At 45.5% G+C, this 11,873-nt stretch overlaps 2 protein-coding genes across 3 annotated transcripts; one reads left to right on the forward strand and one right to left on the reverse strand.

Annotated features, from left to right (window-relative positions):
- The first annotated feature begins 2,049 nt into the window (after positions 1-2,049).
- LOC125511417 (uncharacterized) lies at positions 2,050-5,844 on the forward strand. Its single transcript, XM_048676783.2, has 8 exons — positions 2,050-2,296; positions 2,411-2,432; positions 3,859-3,915; positions 4,011-4,092; positions 4,710-4,805; positions 4,891-5,015; positions 5,098-5,116; positions 5,208-5,844. The coding sequence occupies exons 1-8, from the start codon at positions 2,194-2,196 to the stop codon at positions 5,532-5,534; spliced, it is 831 nt and encodes a 276-aa protein (XP_048532740.2). The 5' UTR covers positions 2,050-2,193; the 3' UTR covers positions 5,535-5,844.
- A 523-nt stretch (positions 5,845-6,367) lies between these two features.
- On the reverse strand, positions 6,368-11,664 carry KNAT7 (homeobox knotted-like protein). 2 transcript variants are annotated; one of them, XM_048676782.2, is made up of 6 exons: positions 11,021-11,661; positions 10,771-10,891; positions 7,946-8,145; positions 7,392-7,523; positions 6,923-7,056; positions 6,368-6,759 (listed from the first exon to the last, which is right to left on the reverse strand). In XM_048676782.2, the coding sequence occupies exons 1-6, from the start codon at positions 11,366-11,368 to the stop codon at positions 6,756-6,758; spliced, it is 939 nt and encodes a 312-aa protein (XP_048532739.1). In that variant the 5' UTR covers positions 11,369-11,661; the 3' UTR covers positions 6,368-6,755. The 2 variants fall into 2 exon arrangements, with proteins under 2 accessions (XP_048532739.1, XP_087378382.1); XM_087522256.1 differs by lacking the exon at positions 6,368-6,759 and having other exon boundaries at positions 6,919-7,056; positions 11,021-11,664.
- Positions 11,665-11,873: the final 209 nt, after the last annotated feature.

The raw sequence follows: 11,873 nt of genomic DNA on the forward strand, positions 1-11,873 counted from the left end.
TTACATACGTTTCCTGATATGGTACGAGAACATACTTCGTGCCCTTCACCCCAATTTTTTTACAAGAATAAACTAATCAAGTACAATAGATCATATAGTTTTTCATTTCCGGTTATCCTTTATCTGAATATTCACATTTAAAACCAAGTCTCATTCAGATATATTGCAATCAACTCCCGCAGCAACGCGCGGGGAATTGTCTAGTTTTCTTAATATAAAAACTATTGGTCTCCGTTTTGAACGTAAAGCAATGCATGTCGTCATGGTAACGCACACGAAAATCATACCAGAGGTCTTTTGTTCGATTTGTTCGGAGCCCCGCCTCAACGCATTGTTTTTCGTCTTCTATTTTTTCTTCATCTCTGTGAATGAGATAATAAGAATCTATCCCAGCTTTGAACTGATAGTCCCTTCAGGTTTGCTGGTTATCTCGCGCGTGCGTTTGATTCATCTCGTGCAAAGGCCCCAAGTTCGAAAATTGTTAGGTAAGTCGAAGGACTACTTCTTTGAGGTTTTTTAGTTGTATATGACTCTGTTTCCAGCTAATTATGGGAGCAACTAGTTAACGAGCGCTCCTTCGGGAGCCTCGCAACGATCAACGCCACCTGACGCGCTTTGAGCCATTCGTCACGTGTCGCGCTCTGGATGCTCCCTTTGGATTTTGAATTTTTTTTAATTTTTTCGCACGCGTTTTCAGCTTTTAAACGGTTTTTTCGGGTTTTTTTTGACGTTTTGATTTTCCCCAGGTCTTTCTTAGCTTTTCGAACAAAAAAATTGATTTTTTTGCGCGAAAAATGCGTTTTCTCTTATTTTCCTTTCGCGAAAGTCACGGTTTTTCTTCCACGAGAGGCATGATTTGTGCTTTTGTGAGAGTCACGGTCGTGCCTTTCGGAAACAAAAAAAAATGTGTTTTCTATTTTTTTTCTTTCACGAGAGTCACGGTTTTGCTTCCGCGAGAGGCACGGTTGTGCTTTTGCGAGAGTCACGGCCTTGCCTCTCGGAAAAGGAAAAACAAAACGCGTTTTCTGCTTTTTTCTTTTGTGAGAGTCACGATTTTGCTTCCGCGAGAGGCACGATTGTGCGTTCGCAAAAGTCACGACCGTGCCTCTAGGAAAGTGAAAAAACAAAACGCGTTTTCTATTTTTTTTTCTTTCGTGAGAGTCACGGTTTTGCTTCCGCGAGAGACACGGTTGTGCTTTCGCGAAAGTCACGGCCGTGCCTCTAGGAAAAGGAAAAAAATACGCGTTTTCTGTTTTTTTCGCGAGAGTCACGGTTTTGCTTTCGGAGAGGCACGGTTGTGTCTTTGCGGGAGTCACGGCCGTGCCTCTCGGAAACGAAAAAAAACGCGTTTTCTGTTTTTTTCCTTCCACAAGAGTCACGGTTTTGCTTTCACGAGAGGCATGGTTGTGATTTCGCGAGAGGCACGGGCGTGCCTCTTTCGGAAAGGGAAAAAAACCGTGCTCCCGGTTCGGTTTTTTCGCCCGGTTTTTTCCGTCCAGTTTTTTCGTGAAAAAAAAGTTCATCAAAACCTATCAACATGGGATCTAGTTTTGAAGATCTCGACACGAGGAATCCAATGATGAACACGGTTCGAGATTTGAACGCACGGTTAAAAAGATAAAACGTTTTGAATAAACGGATCTACGAAAAAAGGAAAACTCCCAAGTTGTGATAAGTGACGCACATGATCCGGGGAAGTGAAGTGTTCTTTGTAACGAGTACTCCTTAATTAGTGATTTCGGCTAATTGTGGTATTAATTAACTTAAAAAAAGGTTGCGTGCGGCATCGCTTTGTCGTCCACCAGATTGTACGGCCTGTCCATACGAGCCCGGCCCGTGTGATCAGGCCGAACTTTCTAACGGAACAATTGTTTTTTTCGCGACGTGGCCTTCAGTTCTGAAAACATCGTACGGCTGGGCCCGTTGACTGGGTGGAACGGCCCTGGGCGGGCCCGCCAACCATGTGGGCGGACGACGGGACCCACACCCGCACTGTTCTTTTCCTCCGCCCAAGGGAACGGAATGACGCGGAGCGCACTACTCATTCCCCACCCGCCGTCGACTCCAGCCTAGCCGCGTCGTCCCCTCCCCCTTCCCAGCCCCCGCCCCCGCCCGCCAGATCTCCTCCGCAGTCCCCACCGGAGCCCTCCCCCGCGCGCGCCGGCAGGCGGAAGCAAGCAGGCGACTGCGGCGATGGCGTCGTCGCAGGCGAATCTGGACAAGATGCAGCTCCGCCAGAGCTACCGCAACCTCTGGCACACCGACCTCCCCAACGCCATCCAGGCCGACTTCCCGTGTAAGTAAAATATCGCCGGCGCCGGCGCCGGCGCCGCCGCCGTCTCTCGCCCCCTCGCTCGTCGATTCCTCCTGGGTTGATCCCGTCTCTGACCCGCGCTCTTCTCCCCTGCAGACTGCTGCCTGTCGCTCTGGTGGTAAGCGATCCTCGACCCCGAACCCTGTGCCATCCATTTCAGGGTCTCTTTTTGGACCCCCGTCTCCGCTAGATCTGCGACGAATTGCCCGTGTTTTCCGCGAATTGGGTTAGGGTTTAAGGGGGTTTCGACGAGTACGCGCGCCCTGTTTGTTCTACATTGTGTTGTTTCGTTACCAGCGATCATGGAAATGCCTAGATTCGTAGTACTAGGTGGCAGTTATGTGCTATTTCGTAGTACGATCGACGACCTCTTGTATGGTGGTAAGCGATCCCTGACCCGAACGCCGTGCTTCCCGTCTCATGGTTTTTGAGCCACCCTTTTCTGCTTGATCTGGGATGAATTGTCCGTGTTTTCGTGAACTGGGTTGGGTTTAAGGGAATTTTGGCATAATACACGGGAACTCTGTTTGTTCTGCATTGTGTTGTTGACGTTACTAGCGATCATGAAGATGCCTAGATTCGTACTTACTAGCAGTTACCAGTTGACGGCCAATTGCTTCTCAGAACCAGGCAGGACTGGTTATTCTGTGACCGGTTTGGGCCTCTGAAATCGAGCCAGATTTCAGGGGCTATGAATAAAACATTTCCGAGATGAACCTACGCCAAAGCATGCATGTGAAAATCAGCGGTCCTCTTATCATTTCAGGCTGGCTGTGGTAGTGTGCTCTCAGTTCTTTTGCATTCAGAAGAATCCTAATCAAGTAGAGTTCATATTCGTAAAATAGTAAGACCCAGAATGTTACATTTGTCATTCTTTGAAGCACATTGCAATTAGAACAGTCGGTGATACATGAGAGTTGCAACAGCATGGAAAGTGAAGTTATTCTTGCACAGGGACTAAAACTGAAGTATGAGAGTCAATTACCACCTCAACTGCATTAATTTTTCCTCTGCAGCTGCAATGTGATTTACAAATTTGGAGGTCAATTTAACTGGATCTGCTAGTTTACATTCAAATAAGACCCAGTAGTTACTACTAGTCCACACGACACCAAATGAATTTTGCCAAAGGATATTGATATAGTATTTCCTTTAGTGTTGGTTTCTTGGTGAACAATGTTCATTTCCTGTCCAATGTATGTTTGTAAGTTTATTATTGATTTTCTAGTCAAGCAATCGTATTGGGAAGTTTATCTTCACTGTAGAGTATCTAATCAAGCAATCATATTGGGAAGTTTATCTTCGTTGTAATATCTAATCAAGCAATCATGTTAGGAAGTTTTATCTTGTGGCAGACCCAGCATTTTGCAAATGCAGTGGGTTCTAAAATTGAAATGCTCAAGTAGATTCTCAATATTTACAGTGATGCTATAGTTTGTGGAACAATATAATGGGTGGCATTGGGTTCATAGATTTAGCATTTTGCAGCATATAGATTTTTATTTACTTTCTAATCTGCTACATCTCCTCTATTTGCTGTTCAGTGGACCATGCGTATCATACATGCTTCGTAAAAGGGCTCTCTACAATGACATGTCAAGGTAGTGTCAATTATATTATGTTCTAATTGTCACGGTTAGAAGCGTCGCTTTTTTTACAACCCCCTTGATCCCCTCCGTGCTTCTGTGTGTTTTAGGTATACGTGCTGTGCTGGCTATATGCCATGTAGTGGCAAGTGTGGTGAAAGCAAATGCCCAGAATTCTGTCTTGCAACTGAGGTACATGGCCCATTTTATGTGCTTTTGCCCTGAAGTTTCTTCTCACTATACCTCTCTTAGCTGATGATTTTGATGTGGTTGGATCCATATAGACGTATCAGTTCCCTCTTACTGTACCTGTCCTAACTTATTTTCTTGATGCGGTTGGATTACATATTGACATGTCTAATAGTTTTCATGTGGATCTGATAATAGATAACTCCTTCCATTGGTTATTTGATTAGCAGTATTCTGTACCGATTGTGCGGAGTTTTTGTATTTCTAGGCTCAGCTAACTTAGTTATTTCGTTGCATGTCTGGTAGTTTCAAACACCGTGCAGTATGCCTATCTCTTCCGTCTCGTTGTATTTCTTTTGGCATGAAAGAACAATGAGTAGATCAATTAGCTTGAGATGGGTCAAATAAGCAGGCTTTGATTTTTTCAACCAATTAGCTTGAGATGATCCATAAGCTAGCTTTGATTTATTTGATCAACTAGACCACCGTTATCGAACAGAACAATACACATTTGATCTTAAATGATGTTAAGTGCAATTTTTCATAGTTAAACTTCTAATGATACCGCTGCCCTTCTGATTTAGCTTATATTTGGGTTCATTGAATTTATATCTTTGCAGGTGTTTCTGTGCTTTGGTAATTCAGTTGCTTCAACCCGCTTCTTGCTTCAAGACGAATTCAACATACAGACAACCAAGTGTGATAACTGCATCATTGTACTGTCACTGCCCTCCTATGTTACAGATTTCTTTCTGTGGTTCCTGTTTACAATTCTCTACTGAATACCACCTTTTACTACAGGGTTTCATGTTCTGCCTTCAACAAGTTGCTTGCATCTTCTCAATAGTTGCTGCTATTGTTGGTAGTGAGGAGCTTTCAGAGGCTTCCCAGATCCTTTCCTGCCTGTCTGATATGGTCTACTGCTCGTAAGGCTCTTATACCTCTGATCTTTTCTCTTCTCCACAATAAGCCTGCAATGTTGATAATCTTTTGCCACAATCCTTGCAGGGTTTGCGCCTGTATGCAGGTAAATATACGTCCATATCTGCTCGTGACCTAATGAATCGCCCTGCTTAACCCATATGTATCCATTTTATGACATTGAATTGCAAATGCAGACACAGCACAAGGTTGAAATGGACAAGAGGGATGGGAAGTTCGGGCCACAACCCATGCAAGTGCCTCCAATGCAGCAGATGTCACGCATCGATCAGCCTGTCCCTGCACCCGCTGGCTATGCACCACAACCAGCATACGGCCAGCCTTATGGTGCCTACCCACCTCCTCCAGCTCAGGGTTACCCACCGCCGCCAGCTCAAGGCTACCCACCGGCAGGTTACCCGCCAGCAGGTTACCCCCAGGCCCAGGGCAGTTCATACCCTCCACCTGGTTCGTATCCCCCACCTGGTTCCTACCCCCCTCCGCAGGGCTACTACGGAAAGTAAAGTACATGCAGCGATCGGAGTGGTATTCGTTGGTGAGGCAACACAAGTATGGTGAACATGTAAACAGTAGGACTATTGTAGTGATATATAGGTGATGTTAAGGTACTCGTCGATATTGGTCTGGGTGCTGAATTGGGAACCGCATTTGGGTCTCCTCTGGGTGGTGAACTGTATGGATTTCTTCTGGGTGGTCATTGGTCAACTATGAACTGCATCGCATTTGTAGTTCCTCTGGGTGTTAAAACTGTGAACTCTTCGCATTCCGAGTATGTTGTTCTCTGAATAAATATGAGCGGTGGTGTGTTACTAAGCTGTGCTTGCAGTGTTGGAAGGTTTCATCTAATTTGGTGATGTCATTCTAGGTGGAGATTTTTGCTTGTTTCTAGTATGCGGTCAGCAATTTGAACCTGAAAGCTGTGTGTGAACTTGGCTTTACCCTGATATTTGACCCTGGGTTTTGGCTTTTGTCTCTTGCACCAGTAAGGCCTACAGTTTGCATAACTATAATCGGCACAATAGCTGCTTAGATGATGAGGATGCACAATATATATGTGTGTATGTGGTTGAGACCTTAGAAGGCTTCTTTATACGCTGGAAAAGTCTGGGACTTTGTCTTGTGGCGGTGGTTAGGCCCAATTATCCAATTAATTTTCAGTCGTCCAATTCAAGTTTGGTGTACCTAATTTGATACAACAAGGCCCACACGGCACTAGAGATTCCGTTCCTGCATCAAGACGCGTACGTACACCGTTGAATGTTATCACCGATTGTAGATGTAGCATCCTTTGAAAGTTGAAACAAAACAGCTATGGACAGTACATACATAGAGAGACTTGATAAAAGCAGAGGTGCGCATCTCTTTTTCATTGGTCATTCGAGACGCCGTAGAAGGGCATGGACAGATCAATATACATATATGCACAAGAACGAATTTTTGGAGACGTATGTACGTTCACCCACAACAGAAAAACCACAAGAAGATTTCTTTTTCCTTTTGAGTATATAATATCAGCTCAACAATTGCAACGCGTATGCCAGTGGTCAGACTAGTAGCGTGTACGTATGTCATTAAGGTGTCACCTCTGACTAATAACTAGATATACAATTGAATCGAGATCTTCTTATTTCTCTCTCTGTGTGTGTGTGTGTCACCGAGATCTTTCGTGTGATTAGGCGTCAGGTATATATATGCATGTATATACTTTGCAGCTCTGAACCTAGCTACCTGCACATACATATCAAAGCCAAAAACGAAAAATCAGAACATTATATGGTAGAGGCCAGAGATTGCCCTCTAACTGATGGATCAGAAGTTGAGTTGATTGAGAAATCATCGACCCCGAAGCGAACGAATCTTGATTTTTAGATGATGATATCGGTTGGCTCACCTTTTACGCTTTGATTTGAGGGTTGATGTCTGGGAGTTGTTGTGCCAGTTGCGCTTCCTCTGATTGATGAACCAGTTGTTGATTTGCTTCAGCTGCAGGCCAGTCTCTTCAACAAGCTTGGCCTTATCGTCTTCCTGTACAAACACAACGAAACGCATTCCACGCAACTATTATTGACTTACTCATGCACATATACACAACATTAGAAACAAAACAAAGTAAACATCGTGCAATTGAGATATGATAATTTAAAACCACGGACATAACATCAGACAAGGAATGAGATTGTATGAAGCATGCACACCATGCAAGCTGTCCGATGGAACAAGTTTTGGTGCAAGCTAAGCTCAATCAACAAGTTGGAGAACAGCTAAGGATGCATGGCAGCTGCTTAGCTAGCTAGCTAGCAGCAGCAGTGGATGGCTAGTTGCATTCTTGCATGCATGCATGATAGGTACGGTGCACGCACCGTGGGGTAGGGCCACTTGGCGTGTTCCTGCCACCATTGCTTCAGTATAGTGGTGGTGTCCCCAGGCAACTTCCCGGCCCTCCTCTTCCGGAGTATCTCCTCCCTCACGTCCCCAATCCTTGACTTGAAGCCCTGCAACGAACGAGTTTAACACTGATATGATTTAGGGTTTGATATGGTGTTTAGTACATAATTTTCACCCTTACTGTTATATGACTCTGTGAGTGATATTTTGAGTGGTAATGTCATGAAAGTATTTTGAAGACAAATTTGGTGCCAGCATCTTCCCTTGAGGAAAAAAAAATCTTCACTTGGGAAATCCAAACAATTTTGTACGTATCCAAAGTTTAGTAAATGAAAATGATTGCATGTATTCTACTAAGACATACTCCATCCGTAAACAAATATAAGAGTATTTAGATCACTACTTTAGTGATCTAAATGCTTTTATATTTCTTTATAGAGGGAGTACTGGATCTGATTTTGGATGGTGGTAAAAACATGTAAATTTTGTAGCAAACTCACTTTCTAGAACATACTATAATTCACAATACCTGTTTGAGTTCAATTTTGAGCTCCTGCCTGACCCTCTCCATGAGGGAACGCTCCGTGTCCGTGGGCACCAGCGGGCCGAAGCCCATCATGTCATGTCCATTCGAGCTCATATCCATCGGCGCCGCCTCCATGATCATCGGTGGCCCCTCATCCTCGTCCTCGGACATTGTCGCCCCCGTCCCTTCCTCCAACGATGCACCTGATCCATACATCCACATGGCAAGGGTTAACAATGAAACTCAGATAGGGCAATCTATATACAATGTAATTTAGATAAATCATAAATGGGAAAACTATAGCTAATTAATTAACCTTGATGAGCAACTATAGCTAATTAAGGGGGGCATGGATGCATCAAATCGTTATCGCGACACATGAACCGAATCAAGCTAGACAAGCGTACCAGCCATGAGCATGGGCTACATGAAGCACGAAAGCTAAGTGCCAAATTAAAGGCTTGCTGATTTGACGCATGATCTTATACGCGTTTGGAATTTTGCAGATGGTCGCTGTGTGCAACAGTTCGACGCACTACAGCGCTAGAAAGATCGAGGGAAAAAAAACGCTAGCCAGGAAACTACTCATGCATCAACAGATTAATCAAGTGGAGTAGAGACACATGCATGCATGTGGATGCTTCCCATGCAACTTCAGGTTTTACGTGAAGCGCTGGAGATGGAAGAAGCAAGATAGAGCCGACATGAATATATGGTGGCAAAACCTGAGCGTGGCTTGAGTTAGAAACAAAAGCTAGTAGTAGTAAAACTTTGTGAAACCATTAATTATTAAAGTTTGCATGAATGCTAAGCTATGTGTACAGCCATTTCAGCGCATATATTTCTCCATGCTAGCTAGTTAGCTTTATATATGAGATACCGCACTTGTCAAAAGAGCTAGTGCAATGAATATAATTGAAGGGCAATCCACATATTTGTCATAATAAGGGCGCGACCACGAAGGGTATGGCCATGTCATGTCATGGGACACCTTTTGTCTCTAGGATCATGTGATACTCAAGTAAGAGCCCATAGCTAGATAGTTAGACAAGAGTCACCTGTTCCATCGACAATCTTTTGAGAAAAAAAATTACTTCACTTTTGTGTTTGCTCATACCAAGGTATCAACTTTTGTTCGTTGAGATTGAGATACGGTGCATATTCGGAGTATATGGTTGAGCTCAATTGGGTGGGAGAGTGAACGTATATTTCCACCACCCATAGTTTTTAAGTTCACCTTGCTTAAATTTGGGTGTCTATTTCTACCTTGTAAGCTGAATACACAGTTTCTACTGCATGTTCCAGTAAAAGCAAGTAATATGGAGCATGCTATGAAATTGTAATGCATACACGGAAGGAGCAAAATGGAGGGCCTTGGGATCAGGGCTTTCAATTCCAGTTGGAAAATACGGAAACAGGCCTTTCCGGTAGGGAGCAGAAAGACAAAATACCAGCCACCTGAATTTTATGGTTTTGGCAAACTTTCCTCGAATTCAACAAATTTTGATCAAAAATTGAAAATTTTCAAATGCTTTTGGGGTGAAAATAACCGCCCCCCCTAAGATTTCTGGAATTTTCCGAAAACCGGTCATTCCGGTCTCTAGCAAAAAAGAAACAAAAAAAATATCGCTTGGGATTATGTATAAACAACATGAACAATATTGCCCCTTCTTACCTACCAAGGAGCGTGAGAGGGGGTGCCAAGAGAAAATTTCACATTGTTACCGAAGTCTTCCATGTTATAAGTTTGATATTTAGTTATTTTTTTCACCAGTTACTAGATTTCATTTACCAATATTAACCTGAGATACAGTGACCCCTTGGTTTTCCTCTTATAATGAAATATCGAGTGTAATTTTGCTTCCTGGTCATAGAGAACTCGCCGTGGTGTGGAAGGAGGAGGAAGGGATTCTCCAGAGAGGAGAAAGAATGGGGAGGAAGAAGTGGACGGGGGATCTTGATGTGTGACTGGCACTCCCGGTGTTAATCGGCAGTTGGACGGGTATACCCTCGAGATTAGAATGGATCATCTGATCGGGGTTAGGAGAAGGTAATTGGTGGTTCATGGAGGAGGATTTAATGGCCATATGAGGCATAAGAGGCTGGGGGTGATGGTAGACGGGGTGCAAAAATGGGGAGGTGCAGCGAGGAAGATTAGGCGGGTAGGACCGCAGGGCTACGGGTGACTCCGTAGATATTGGGAGTAGGGCTCGAACATCATGCTTCAGTGATGTCCTTCTTGTTAACTTTACCTAGCATGCCTAAACACAAGGCTTGCGCCATTCTACATCTGAAAAAAAATTATGCTCAAAGAAGAGGAATTTGGAGTTTGTTAGGGTTTTAACCGGCCGGGCTGCTGGGCTTTTCCACTCGGGCGTCCGTCGTACTAGGGCACGACCCAGTCCTGGTAAACCCCGGCCCAAATGTATTCTCCCTCACCTGCAACCTTATCTCATAGTGATACATAGAGAGTATGTATATATAATAAAGTTTGTTTATGTTTGGTACATGCTCAACCGACGCACCTGCTCGAAGAGGGGAAGTCTTAGAAGGAAAGGCATAACAGCTTTGAGATTTTCGACGTGAAGAGGACATGACAACAACTACAGTTTTCCTTTTACCTTTGAGACATGACAACAACTAAATACTAAATTCACTAACTAACAAGCAAAGGGTGTATAAAATTGCACCAAAGCATGACCCGATGATAGCACTTTCTTTTTAGTCCAAAAGTGAAACAGAAACGGAAAGAGAGGAATATAATACAGACATGGATGTTGTATAGAAATGAAATTTCCAGGTAGGTAGAGAAGAGAATCCTTTTTTACCAGTTAGGTCCTGCAGGGACTGCTCGATCTCCCGGCACGCCATGACGGCCTCCACGGCGTGCACCCGGACGTGCTGCTGCAGCTGCTCCCTGAACGAGCACAGCAGCATCAGGTACTGCGCCTGCACAAACACAGACACAACACCCAGCGTCAACGACGACGTGCATGCACGCACGCACGCACATGAGGATGAGCACGACGCATCAGTCGATCCATGGCGGAAAGAAGTGGTAGGTAGGGTAGGACGTACGAGGAAGGAGTCGAGCTCCTGCTTGTCGTGCGGGGAGAGGAAGGGGCGGTGGTGGGCGGCGTAGGAGTGGAGGAGGCCGCTGGACTGCGCGAGCTGCGCGTCGATGAGCGGGAGGTGGTCGATGGGGGTGGCCACGCGCAGGCACCCGACGTGCGCCGCCACCAGCTGCTCGCACAGCGGGTGCACCGCCATCTCCCCCTTGAGCAGCTGCCGCTCCTCCGCCTCGGCCGCCGACGCGGCCGCGACCGCCACCGCCGCCGCGGACGACGAGGAGCACTCCCCTCCGCCTCCACCCCCACCCCCGAAGCTCATCTCCATGCCTCCTCCCTGGTCACCGACGCCTTGCATGCGCCGACCGATCTCCTGTTCGCCGGCTAGATAGAGGGGGGCCAGAGGAGCTTTTCTTGGGCCGGTAGGTGTATGCGTGCGCGTGTGACGGTGGCGTCGGGTATGTATAGTCAGGCAGCAGGTAGCTAGCGGAGAGCTAACAAGCGCGCCAATTAAGCTAGCTAGCAGCAGCTGTACAATGGAGAGGAGGGAGGAGAGGGGGATTTAATGAGGAGAGTTGGTTAGCAAGGACACAAAGGAGATGGTGAGGGGTCTTTTCGAGGCTTCCTAAGGTGGCGGTAACCGCAAAAGAAAGTGAGCCGGGCCGTATCACCTCAACCAAGTACTGTACCCCTCCCCCTCCTCCTAGCTAAACTAGCATGCAAGGACACCAATAAATTTATACTCTATTATGGCACGAGAGAGAGAGAGAGAGAGAGAGAGAGAGAGAGTTTGGGGTTTAAGGTATGAGAGAGATCGAGGAGGGTAGGGGAAAAGGTAGGGTCGTGATAAGGCTGGTAAGAGA

The sequence above is a fragment of the Triticum urartu genome, chromosome 5A, assembly GCF_056163025.1.
Source record: "Triticum urartu cultivar PI428250 chromosome 5A, HENAU_Tu73, whole genome shotgun sequence".
Lineage (NCBI taxonomy): Eukaryota > Viridiplantae > Streptophyta > Magnoliopsida > Poales > Poaceae > Triticum > Triticum urartu.